Source organism: Vigna radiata, unplaced genomic scaffold (genome assembly GCF_000741045.1).
Source record: "Vigna radiata var. radiata cultivar VC1973A unplaced genomic scaffold, Vradiata_ver6 scaffold_153, whole genome shotgun sequence".
Classification (NCBI taxonomy): Eukaryota; Viridiplantae; Streptophyta; class Magnoliopsida; order Fabales; family Fabaceae; genus Vigna; species Vigna radiata.
In genome coordinates, this window is record NW_014542917.1 from 335664 (window position 1) to 349804 (window position 14141).

Genomic DNA, 14141 nt, shown 5'->3' on the forward strand with positions numbered 1-14141 from the left:
TGTTTGATCAATTTGACTGAAAACCTTTATTGAATCCAATTTTATAAAAATAAGAACCTAATTGAAAGATAAAAAAAGAAAAAGACCTATTTAAAATTCTGAACAAAAATAAAGACCTAAAGTGATATTAAATCTTTATTTTACTAGGGTCGAGTCAAGTATCATAAACATGTAATTTATTATCGATATCAACCATTGATATCTATTTATTTCATTTTACATATTCAATTTTATTACCGACCATTAATCTATTTTTGGGTTAAATATGTTTTTGGTCCCTTAACTTTCAGTGAAAATTGGAATTAGTTCCTCTTCAAAACTTTTGCCTAATTTAGTTCCTCAACTTTAGAAATGTATGAATTTAGTCCTTTTAACTAAATTTTCTTGGTTTATTTGATGTTTCAAGCGCGTTTCATGATAGTATTTGGGTTGTTTACACTGTTTGACACATTTGGTTTTCAATGTTAACTTATAAACGTGGTGGAAACATCAAATAAAGTTAACAAAATCTGGTTAAAACAAATAAATCCACGTCGTACTAAAGATTGGGGACTAAATTGGTCCAAAGTTTTGAAGAGGAACTAATTTCAATTTTCACTAAAAGTTAAGGGACCAAAAACATATTTAATCCACCTACTTTTTGGTTTGATTCAATTTTTATTACTTACCCTTGCACTGTCACATGACATTATTTGACACAATTACGTCGTAACACGTGATAAAAAAATTAAAACAAACCAACAAATTAAATAAATAAATAAAATAAAAATATATATAACAATATTATAAACTAACACGTATATAAGAATGAAATATAATGAAAATGATTTAATTGAATCTTTTTAATGAAAATTAAAAATTAATCGAAAAAAAACAAATTGAATAATAAAAATAAAAATTAAGACCAAATAAACAATTTAGAAAAAACTGTTATACTTCCTTAGGTTAAAAATCCACTATTATAGACATTATTATAGGTAAAAATAATTGAATATAAAAAGTTTAGATTTTTACTTTTGACACGTGCCTCCAATAATCCGTTTCCTTGTATTTCAGTGTGAAACAAATACGTTTGAGTTTATAACAATGTAATATATTCATCTTCGTATTCTAAGGTCGCTTTTACTCATTGAAATGAAACAAACAATCTCTGTCAACAGTGGGTTTGCTTTTTCAGAACTGGACCGCAATTGTACAGAAGTAGCTATTGGACGGAAAAAGCTCCAAAAATATAAAGCCTTTTGTTTCTTTCATCCATTTTTTTGATATGTTTCCCTTATTATTTTATACCAACTGTAACAATCAAAATGTTCAAAGTTTGTTAAATGGTACCATTACAAAATCTTTTCGATTTAACAATTTGGAAAATTAATTTGAGTTTCATTATTATTATGGATTTTGGATTATAGATTCTCAAATGTTATAAGTTAACTTCACTCTAAGGAGAAAATTTCTAAATTTTAAATTATGTAATCTCGAATAAATACTACCTTTTATCTTGTTTTTGAATAAAATAATTTAAAAGGTTAATATTTATTTGGTCCCTGGATCATGTATTCAAAGTTATCTTTTTTAAGAGTTCACTATTGTCTTTTATTTTATAAAAACAGTTTAAGTTATTAGTCTTCTTGACTTACTGTATTAAAAACCTAACAGTGTAAATGTCCATCTGGTCAAAAATGAATGAAGTGTCAAGTTTTGTAAAATGTGAAACGCTGAGGTCAATTGAAGTGTAAATTTTAAAAATAAAAAAAGAATGATGTAGAAAAAATTTAACAAATAATTAAATGAAATTATGGTTATATCATTTTGCTACTGCTTGTCAAACTGTTGTTGTGTGCCATAACTAATTGCAAGGTGGAGGAAGTGAAGAAGTTTCCTTCTCCTTCACCATGTCCATCATCTACCTTTTTTTCACCTTCATCATCACCATAAATCTACATTCTTTTAACATATTAAAAAGTTTAATGAGTAATTAAACGTCTTTTTAATTTTAATTTAAGTATTCAAACAAGATATTAATATCATCTTATATTTTAGAAATTATCTTATATTTCATATGATATAAAATTTAATATATTTTTAATTTTTTTTATTAATAAACATAATTATATATAATAAAAAAATTTATCCATTTTTCTATTAACAATAAGTGAAAAACTGAGTATGACATATCTATACAATTTTATTTTATTTTTGCATTTGTATACAACTAATATATTTTAATTTATCTATTAGATCACGATATTGATATATTTTTAATATCATCTTTTATTTCCAATATAATATTTTCCAATTTACCTTATCTTTCAAATCTTTTAAAATTGTCTTATCCTATAGCAGAAATATTATAAGATTAAGAAAAAAATAATATATTTTTAAAATTATCTTATTTATTTGATCATGAATATTTAAATATTTTGATATTGATAAATTTTAATATTTTTAAAAATTATTATACCATATTAAGATTAAAAAGTAAATTTTATTTTGATTTATTATCAGTATATTATTTAAAGATAATTAGGATATATTATCTAAATCTTTTATCTGTAAAAATCTTATATAATAATGTATCTGACTTAGAAAAGTTTCACTTCAATAAAAAATTCTTTCACTTCAATAAGAAGCTTTGCTTTCAATTTTTGTTCATAATTTCTTCTCTCATGGAGATGAAGAATATGATTACTAAGAGCAATTATAAGGTATTTTTTTGTTGTTTTGATTTGGAATTGATTTTAGGATTAGTGTTTTTTTGAAAGGTTGTTCTTATGTATTTTTGTATATTAAATGAAATTTTTAGGGAAAACAAGATGAAAAGGATAAAGAAATCAAGGAGATTGTCCAAATAGAAAGAAAAAGGAAAAGAAACGAGAGAAACCCTACTGAAATACCTTTATCAATCATGAAGGTCATGATTGAGTTTAAAGTTGCTGCTCAGGAGGATTGTGATCTTAACAGAGAGGGACAACATTCCATTAATAAGCTTAAGAAGCTGTCTCTTCTTACCGAAGTCCTTTCAGAGTATGTGGTTAATTAATCTTTAATTTTTAATTTTTAATATTTAATTAGGTTTGAATTGTTTCATAATAAAGAAACTTAATTTTCCAAATTAAACCGTATTTTTTAATATGTTTATCGAAGTGTGTAGAAATAATTTTAATAATTTTTTGACTAATTATTTTGTAGGAAACAACAAGAGTTTTTAGATCATGGATTGCTAACTGTATTAAAGAATTGGCTTGAACCACTTCCCGATGGAAGCTTGCCAAATCTAACTATACGCACAAAAATTTTGAAGATTTTGAATGATGTATATAGAATTTATAGCAGTATAATATTTTATGTTATTATTTTTGTTAGGATTATTTAGAATCTTATTCTATTTTTGTGGTTCTACAGATGGACCTAGAGCACCAAGATAAAAGGGAACATCTAAAGAATAGTGGCATTGGAAATGTATGATTTATCTGATCTTATGACTAATTTGTTTTCTTCATAGAGTCTAAAATATCCGCTAAAATATTTATAACCTATTCATAATTTCAACATTGTCTTGAGTTGACAGGCAGTCTTGTTTTTATCACAATCCGATGAAGAAATTAATTCAAACAGAAAACTAGCCAATGAACTAATTTGCAAATGGGTAAGTAATACAATATTGAATTTTTACTTTATCGTAGCCTTAATTTTTTTTTTGCATAATTAATCTCTTTCTTTTATTTAATTGTTTCTTTCTATACAAGAAAAGTTATGTTTATGTAAATCCTATCTCTTATTTGCAGTGTCGATCCTTATATCATAATAAAAATACAATTTCGTTTAAAAGATCAGAAATTAAAACACAAGGAAAGAATGCTCTCTCAATTCAGCAACGCATAAATAAAAAATTGCGGAAGTTGAAGACATCTAGAAAGGAACACTTTCAACATGCAAGACCCAGGATAAATAATACTTAATATTGTTCTCATATTAAAAATATTTTTTGTATTGATCTTTTTGTAACTAATTTTAAAAGTTAAATACATGAATGATGATAAAATATATTCAAATGATTTATTTTGATTTCTTTTATTTTTAATTTAAAAAAACAGTACGTCTACTCATCAATATTAAGATTTTTGTAATTGAAACATTGGTCTTGAAAGAAGAATTGTGATATATACTGGAAGAAAAAAAATAATAGAGAAGATGATAGATAATGAAATCAGACTATATCAAAACATTTTTCAAATAAATTTTTGTCTTAAAACGAAGTAAAACTACTTTATTCAAATAATAATATTAATATCTATCATATTTTAATTATTCAATCCAAACAAATAATTTAATTATAAATATTTCAAATTTCATATATTTCAATTTCTTGAAATTGTTAAAATCTAGACAAAGTTTAAGGCTAAGAAATCTATAAGTTGTTTATAGAATAATTGATAAAAAAATTATACTTCTAAATTGAGAAAATGATTTATGAATTTCTTAATTTAAGAATAAAAATTTATTATTCTAAATCATATAATTTAAAATTGATTAATTTTGGATTGTAAATTATGAAACTCATGCCTAAATATGCATGATATAATTCAAAATTTAAATAAATATCTTTTTAATTAATAGCAATACAATTCATAATAAAAGTCAAATTTGGTTTCATATTTCTATTTCAATTAAAAATGATATAATTTCTTATATAAAATCTTTATCCTTGTAGAATTCATAATTGAAAATATATATATATATATATATATATATATATATATATATATATATAACATTATATTTTAATATATTAAACTATTTAAGAAATCATCACACATTCAATATTAACAAAATAATTAATTCGAGAGGACATATAAAATACTATTATAATTATCTAAACATAATTATAACATTTTCAAAAAAAATATAAAAAGTAGGATTCTAAACTATACTTAAGTTTATTCACCACCTAACACTTGTTCCACAAAAATATCTTCACTTGCTCGTACCATTAAGATGATATTTACAAATAAAAAACAAAACACAACAACAAACACATATAGAAGAGTAAACTAATGTACCAATAAGTTTAATATGATATTTATAATGCATCAATTTATCAATCACACATGTTAAACATGCCATAGATTCATACATTCACATAACAATGGACACTAACTCAATTATTCAAATGCATTCCTTTGACATAGGGCTTCAATCTAGGCGTTCACTTGTAGTGATAAACTAAGAATGCATTTGAATACACTACATAGTTATAAAAAAGGAGTTATCACCCTACTACCTATAAGGTTAGTCCTCTTCATGCCTAAGACCAAACCAATGTCTATAAACTAGGACCTTTTATCACTCTCACCATATAATTCATTCTATTGTATTTGAGAATAGTTATTAGAGTTCAAGATATCCCTTTTCTGACCTTCCATATGTTAATGTATACACTAACTTTACCACTTCATAAAATATCTTCTTGAAATTCTCTCAAATCACATTGTTCATTAAAAAAAAACTATATCATACAATATTTAGCCTACATACACACTAAAAAATCTCAATCTAAAACAAATAAGTGTATAATCCAAAGTAAACCACTTCAAACAAACAAGGAATCAGAGAATAAAACATAGAAAACCACATTAGGGCATGGACTAATGCATAGTGCAAAACCTCTCACAATAAGGAGCGCTCGACGTTAAGGCCTTGTTCACTTGAGTGGATTTGAGAGAGAGTAATTTAGTGGATGTGAGAGGATTTGAAGGTAATTTCTTTTGTTGTTTATTTGAGTGAATTTGGAGGTAAACGAGAGTGGATTTGGAAGTAAAGTTTGTGAGAATTAGTGTAGAATTTAATTTATGTGACAGATTAAAACAATTTACTTCCAAATTCACTCTCACCTATCTCCAAATCTATTCAAATAAACAACAAAAAAAACTTATCTTCAAATCCTCTCAATTACTCTCCCCCAAATTTACTCAAGTGAACAAAGCCTAAAACTCTCGCAATTTTTCTTGCCCAACGAATTAACATGAATTTAGTTCCAAACATGTAGTGATAACTGCATTTAACGACACCTTATCACTACTTAACACCAAACCATTTACAAAAATGACCACTCAACGATAAAGTCTGATATTCAACTGTCTCAAACATATAATTTAGAAAAATAATGTTTTTTAAATAATAAAACTGATTAACTGAAATTATATTTATACTTTTGAATTTTTAATATTAAAATAGTCTTTGGTATTTAGAATATATTATCACTTCTAATAGACTCCTACAATATAGAACATGTCCGATTTTAACTAAATATTATATATAATATATAATTAATAACAAACTCAAGTTATTATTTGAAATTGGTCGGTCTAAAGATTTTATTCATTTCATAATTTGAAAAATCAGTACCTGACACCTCCATAATCAATGTTATTATAAAATAATAAGGGTCACTTCAAAAACTCGGAGTGCACAAAGAAATCATGGAGGTGCGGGAGGCAAAAGGCCCTTCAAAAGCGGAATAGGAGCCAACAAGAATCTCTTCATTACTAGTATTGCTTTCTGTACCTCTACAGTTACTAACGGAAGAAGCGTCTGGGGCTGAGGGGATGGGGTAGAGGAAGAAGAAGACAAAAATAACTTCTTCCCATAAACTGTTTCGAAAAATTCTTTTTGAGATATATTTCATGTACGAGTATTATGAAATATTCATTTTACAAGATATTATACATGTTCTGAAAAATTTATTTCGGAAATCCTATTTTGAAAAGATTATTTGAGAATGATTATTCTGAAATGCATTTCACGCTGTGTTCTGAACATTCTGTTCTGAAAATTTTCTTTTGGAATTTTTTTTCAAAAGTTTTGTCCCGAAAATCTTGTTTCATAAATTTCAGAAAAATTTTTACAGAAATTTTTCCAAAATATGTATTTCGAAAATCACGGAAGATAAAATGGTAATTTTCAAAATTGGAGGAGTGCGTGAAAATATTGTAAGAGTGAAGAAAGTAAAAGCCTTTATTACTTGGCGGTGGCCGATTCATTGGCCGCTTCTTCCTGTATTCCCTTTTTTTCTTCCTACAGTCCCCACAGGCTTGGTGAAATTATAATTGTATCCTCTTCTTCGTCTTCTCATTGCCCAATTGTGCCCAATCCCTCTTCTACGAGAACTCGATCAAAGAAATTTTTGTAAATGTTTTTCTAGATTTATAATACCTTTTTTAAATCATTCTGAAATATGTATTTGCAATTTTAAGTTTGAAATAATTATACATAACAAAAAAAATAAGAGTTCAGGAATAATTTTTATCTTTTTATTACAATTTTAATAAGAAATAATTTGAGATTTATGAGTTTTATGAAGGTGCAGTAAGATAAAAGGAGGGTGCAGGAACAAAGAGCCCGAGACAGAAACTGAGTTGAGGCCCAGTAAAGGCATGGAAGCCCAAGTAGCGGGTGATAGTTAATAGGATGGTGTTAAAAACTGAAAACGAGCAACGACATTGAAGAGCGTGTTTTTTTCGCGTGTTCGTTCTTTGTTTCACTCACTCAGATCCCACAGATCTGCTTGCGCTTGGTCTTCTTGGTGTTGTTCATCTTGGTTAATTGGGAAGTTTGTGAGTGATTTGGAATTTGCGAAATCAGATCTGGTCTCAGACAATTGCATTTCATTTCAGAGCAATGGAGAAGTCCTGCACTCTGATTGTCCACTTCGACAAGGGCACGCCGGCGCTGGCCAACGAGATCAAGGAGGCGCTCGAGGCAAACGACGTGGCGGCGAAGATCGATGCGCTGAAGAAGGCGATCATGCTCCTCCTGAACGGCGAAACCATTCCACAGCTCTTCATCACCATCATTCGCTACGTCCTCCCCTCCGAGGACCACACCATCCAGAAGCTCCTCCTCCTCTACCTCGAGATCATCGACAAGACCGATTCCAGAGGCAAAGTTCTCCCTGAGATGATCCTAATCTGCCAGAACCTCCGCAACAACCTTCAACACCCCAATGAGTACATCCGCGGTGTCACTCTCCGCTTCCTCTGCCGCCTCAATGAGTCTGAGATCATCGAGCCTCTCATCCCATCCATCCTCTCCAACCTCGAGCACCGCCACCCCTTCGTCCGCCGCAACGCCGTTCTTGCTGTCATGTCTGTCTATAAGCTTCCCCAGGGGGAGCAGCTGCTCGACAGCGCACCGGAGATCGTCGACAAATTCCTCTCCTCCGAACAGGATCCTTCCAGTAAGCGAAACGCGTTTCTTATGCTTTTCTCATGCGCTCAGGACCGTGCTATCAATTATCTGTTTGCAAACATAGATAGAATTATTGACTGGGGGGAGCAGCTCCAGATGGTGGTGCTGGAGCTGATTAGAAAGGTTTGTCGGAGCAACAAGGGGGAGAAGGGGAAGTATATTAAGATTATTATAGCCCTTTTGAATGCTTCCTCAACTGCTGTTATCTATGAATGTGCTAGCACCCTTGTTTCGCTCTCTTCTGCTCCCACTGCCATTAGGGCTGCTGCTAGCACTTACTGTCAGCTATTGCTTTCTCAGAGTGACAACAATGTTAAGCTCATTGTGCTTGATCGTTTGAACGAGCTCAAGAGTTCCAACAGGGAGATCATGGTGGAGATGGTCATGGATGTCCTCCGGGCTCTTTCCACCCCCAATCATGATATTAGGAGGAAGACCCTCGATATTGCCCTCGAGCTGATAACCCCCAGGAACATTGATGAGGTTGTTATGATGCTTAAAAAAGAGGTTGTTAAGACTCAGAGTGGGGAGCACGAGAAAAATGGGGAGTACAGGCAGATGCTTGTCCAGGCTATACATACTTGTGCCATTAAGTTCCCGGAGGTGGCCAGCACTGTTGTGCATCTCTTGATGGACTTCTTGGGGGATACCAATGTGGCTTCTGCCATGGATGTGGTTGTTTTTGTGCGCGAGATCATAGAGACCAACCCCAAGTTGAGGATTTCTATAATCACCAGGCTTTTGGACACTTTCTACCAAATCCGTGCTGCCAGGGTGTGTTCATGTGCGCTCTGGATAATTGGGGAATATTGCCTGTCACTTTCGGAGGTTGAGAGTGGAATTGCAACCATTAAGCAGTGTCTTGGTGATCTTCCGTTTTATACTATTACCGATGAAGGAGATGGTCAGGATTCATCAAAACCCATACAGCAGGTAAACTCCACCACTGTATCTTCTAGGAGGCCTGCCATCCTTGCGGATGGGACCTATGCCACCCAGAGTGCTGCCCTGGAAACAGCCATGTCACCACCTACCCTAGTACAGGGGTCTCTGTCTTCTGTTGGAAACTTGAGATCACTCATTCTCTCGGGTGATTTCTTTCTTGGGGCAGTAGTTGCGTGTACACTCACAAAACTTGTCTTAAGGCTGGAAGAGGTCCAGACTTCAAAAGTTGAAGTTAACAAGGCAACCACACAGGCCTTGTTGATCATTGTTTCAATGCTGCAACTGGGCCAGTCTTCAGCTCTTCCGCATCCAATTGATAATGATTCTTATGACAGGATTGTTCTCTGCATTAGGTTGCTATGCAATACGGGTGATGAGATAAGGAAGATATGGCTGCAATCTTGCAGACAGAGCTTTGTGAAAATGCTTGCAGATAAGCAGCGTCGTGAGACTGAAGAGATTAAAGCGAAGGCTCAAATCTCTAATGCACAGCCTGATGATCTTATTGATTTTTACCATCTGAAGAGCAGAAAGGTATGGTAGCTTCCTTTATTTTCTCTTCTTTTCAGAAGGTTATAGCTGAATTACTTCTTTTTTTTATTATTATAATCCCTGAGTTCTTCATTTTTCATGATGTGATATTGTTACATTTATGCAAATATTAAGTTGTGGTAAAATGCATTGCAACATTGCAACGTCATTGCAACATTTGTTAATGTGCGGATATACTAGCTCTTCTGATGTTTCTTCTAATGTACATTCTTTGTATCCTTTTGTTCTACATTCTTCAGGGTATGAGCCAACTTGAGCTGGAAGATGAAGTTCAAGATGATCTCAAACGTGCTACTGGAGAGTTTACAAAGGATGGAGATGACGCAAATAAGCTCAATCGTATTCTTCAGCTGACTGGATTCAGTGACCCTGTTTATGCTGAAGCATATGTAACAGTGCACCACTATGACATCGTACTTGATGTTACTGTCATCAACCGAACCAAGGAAACTCTTCAGAATCTCTGTTTGGAGTTGGCAACCATGGGTGATCTCAAACTTGTTGAGCGTCCACAAAACTATACTCTGGCTCCAGAATCAAGCAAACAGATTAAGGCCAACATTAAGGTTTCGTCAACTGAAACAGGAGTTATATTTGGTAACATAGTTTATGAGACATCTTCTAATGTTCTGGAGAGAACAGTTATTGTTCTAAATGATATCCACATTGATATCATGGATTACATTTCTCCTGCATCTTGTGCTGATGTGGCATTCAGAACTATGTGGGCTGAGTTTGAGTGGGAAAACAAGGTACGTATCTTTTCTCTTTCTCTCATAGCAAAGTCTTTTAACCAAATGGTAAAAAAACATAGGGCTACTTTTTTTGCTCATAGCAACCCCACTTCCATTATAACAAGTTGTTAGAGAGAAACCTTTCTGGTACTTCTGCGGTTATAGTCATATAATACTCTTTTAACTAGTCAGAATACTCTTTTAATTAGTTTTGAATGTGTCTTGTCTACAGAATTTTCATTCATGGTTTGCATCTTGACTGTTGAGATAATGATATTTTGATGAAGTTCATTTATTTATATTAATACTTTTCGTGGTTATTGTCAATGGTAGTTAGGTTGAAAGTTTGATAAGACCTTTTCTTTGCCGGTTACATTTGGTAATAAGAAGAATATACTTTATAAGGAAACACACCATTTGATTAAGCTCCTAGACGTAGGTTATTTGTGAAGGATTTGGATGGATACTTTATTAGAATTTCTATGTTTGATTCTGCATCCTCTCGTTGTGCTTAAATGTAACATGCTGAATAATTATATTAATTTTACTAATGAGTGTGTTACCTTTCCATTATGTTCCATTTTAATATGAATTAGCATGATAATGACACGTGATAACAAATGAGTACTTTATACCGTTGCTTCTTTAGTTCGGCTCTTTTAGGTGATATGGGGTGGGGGTTTTGTACTTTCCATTTCATTTTATTTAGGTGCCATTTTTGAATTTTCTTTAGTTTCTTAGCTTGGGTGGCAACTATAACCTATGATTCTGCTATGTCGAATATCCCACTGTGATATGTAATTTAGGATAATTTATACAATTTAGTATAAATTGATATGGATAGAACGGGGTATGATATTAAAATATCAAATAAATTCTTTAAAAAATATATTCATTCATGGAAAATTTGTAGTAATATTTAATCACTCTCAAAGTCACATTAATAAATAGATTGGGGTTAAATAATTTTTTAACCCTGTAAAATTTTTAGTCCCTAAAAATTGTTTTGTCCAGTTTTAGTCCGATGTTTATTTTTATTTATGGTTATATGGTTATTAGTCCCTGGTAGTGGCTAAAAGTGGGCAACAAAATAGCAAACATCTAACGACACTGGGAAAATAATTGATGGATAAAATAAACGTGAGACTAAAAATGAGCAAAATGAAAAGAAGGGCTGAAACTATAAATCTAAATTTTTATAGGGATCTAAAATTGTTTAACCCAATAAAATATATCTAAAATTGTTTAACCTAGTAAAATATAACAACTTCAAGTTTAGTGAAACATATCTCTACTATAATAACACAATAAAGCTATTTTCTTTAAGCCGGACTTACTGAAATGTAACATTATGTCTAAAAAATGTCTAAAAAACGAGATGTAGAAGTTAGACAAAGAAACATTATGTCTAAAAAATGTAGGTAAAAGACTTAATTTTAGGTAAACATAAACATAAAATATTAAAGGAAATACAATAAACCAGGTTAACAAAGTGCTGTGATACTTAACACTGTAAACATTGAACGAAAGGAGATTAAGAACGGAGTTTCAGAAGCTGCTTCCTAAAATTTGTAAAGAAGTTAGAATTAGGCGAGTTTCTTTCCAATTTGGAGGGCGGTCATTGAGTGTCCTATTGGGATAACAGTCATGCAATTCATCCTGAGATGTGTAAATCACAGATTTGAGCAAAGCTACTGTTATTTTTGGAGTCTTCTATGTAAGCTATTATCATGTGTGAAGGAAGGATGGCTTTGGATTATCTCGTGTCACCATATGCAGCCAAACTGCTTGAAAGAAAAAATAACCATAATCACGAGTTCATGCTGCACCCATCTCATTCATGTTTCTAAATATACTTATTTATTAAACAGATATGCTGCCAAAATTGGCATATCTGTGGGTGGTAAGGTATCACTTATTCCAGGAGTACAAATGTGATAGGGATTCATGTACTCAGGCAATGTATTTCTGTATTAACTGGATGATATTTATGATTCGCTGTTAATAAATTTTGTGTTTTAGGTTGCTGTAAATACAGTATTACAAGATGAGAGGGAGTTCCTGACCCACATTATCAAGTCTACAAATATGAAGTGCCTGACTCCACCGTAAGTTCTCTGACTCTGCCGAGGCCCTTTTGTAGACATTATTTTACGCACAAAATATTATCTCTACTTTAACATACCCGAAGAGGTAAAACTTCTGACAATTTTGCTTTTCTTATGAACAATGTTTTCAAATTAAATAAATAAGCATGCCTAAAAATTTTGAAATATTTTTCTTAAAAAATTTGCTAATCAATATTTTTTTCCGTCTCTAAACCTTTTAGGATTTCTATTTTTGCTCCTGAACATTTTTTAAACGCATCAAATGCCCTTATTCTTTTCCATCCTTACTTTTAGTCCTTCAACATTTTTCTAAGAACGAAAAGGAAGATACAGGACTAAATTAGTCCAAATAAATTCGAACATTGAAAAGATCAGCATTTGAAAAAAAAAATAAAATCTGTCAAGCTTGACTGTTATATCAAACTATCAGTTGCCACAGAGGCCTTTTGAATAAGAAATAATTAATTGGATTCATTATCTTTTGAATCCCGAATTTTTTTATAATTTCTATAAATCCAATTAAAAATTTCTTATTAAGTGTTTGTGTAAGTTGATAGTTTGATTGTGTAAACAGTCAAGCTTAACAGATTTTTTTTCTTTTTCAAATGTTGTTTTTCTGTGCATCTTCATTTTGTTGCGATACTTCTTATCTGTATCTTCATATCTGAAACATCAATAATTGTGAGACAGTATTAGGTTCAGCGATTCATGTTACTATTTATATCTTGATTAGATGGGACCCATTCCATATAATTTGATCATCATCTCCTGTTATTTAGATCTGCTTTGGAAGGGGAGTGTGGTTTCCTTGCTGCAAACCTTTATGCTAAGAGTGTTTTTGGGGAAGATGCTTTGGTGAATGTGAGCATCGAGAAGCAAGCAGATGGCAAGTTGAGTGGATACATCAGAATAAGAAGTAAAACTCAGGGAATTGCCCTCAGTCTTGGGGATAAGATAACTTTGAAACAGAAGGGAACCGCTTAATAGGAGCAAATGACCCCTTTTCTATGCTGTTTCCCAGCTTGTATGTCCATCAACATTGTGTAGCTTCCGGTGGCAGCTCTCACTTCAAGCCAAATTATTGCTTCAAATTATGTAACTTTTGGTGGCTGCCCTCTTTGTTAGTATTAATTTTTTTCCCTTTGAATTTCCAATTTTGTTTGTATTCTTTCTTTGGATCCCATATTTTATTTTTCTACACATGGGGACGGACACCGTATATTGATATGAGAATCATTCTAGTAACTGTTTGTTCTGGTTGACCTTACATATGTGCTTATGTCTTAGAATAATAATCATTACTCATAAATTGTAGTTTCTGTCCTTTGTTGATCTTTTTGATACTTTTAGATTCTAGGTTTCCATTCTTTTCTGTTTCATTCATTTTCTTCCTATGTCATGGTTATTTTGTCATTGCCCTCCTTGATCAGTTTAGAAACTGTAAGTGTATAACATTACGAATGAGTTAAAACTACCTGCTCTACAAGAACCAAGAGTTCGGAGATATATGCCTGTTTGACTCAGTCTCTTTTGTAGAGTTTACTGTAGCACAAAT

The 14141-nt window shown here is 31.5% G+C and overlaps 1 protein-coding gene across 1 annotated transcript; it reads left to right on the forward strand.

Annotated features, from left to right (window-relative positions):
- The first annotated feature begins 7479 nt into the window (after positions 1-7479).
- Positions 7480-13918, forward strand: LOC106752645 (coatomer subunit beta-1). The gene is made up of 4 exons (XM_014634361.2): positions 7480-9726; positions 9984-10496; positions 12501-12586; positions 13366-13918. The coding sequence occupies exons 1-4, from the start codon at positions 7678-7680 to the stop codon at positions 13568-13570; spliced, it is 2853 nt and encodes a 950-aa protein (XP_014489847.1). The 5' UTR covers positions 7480-7677; the 3' UTR covers positions 13571-13918.
- Positions 13919-14141: the final 223 nt, after the last annotated feature.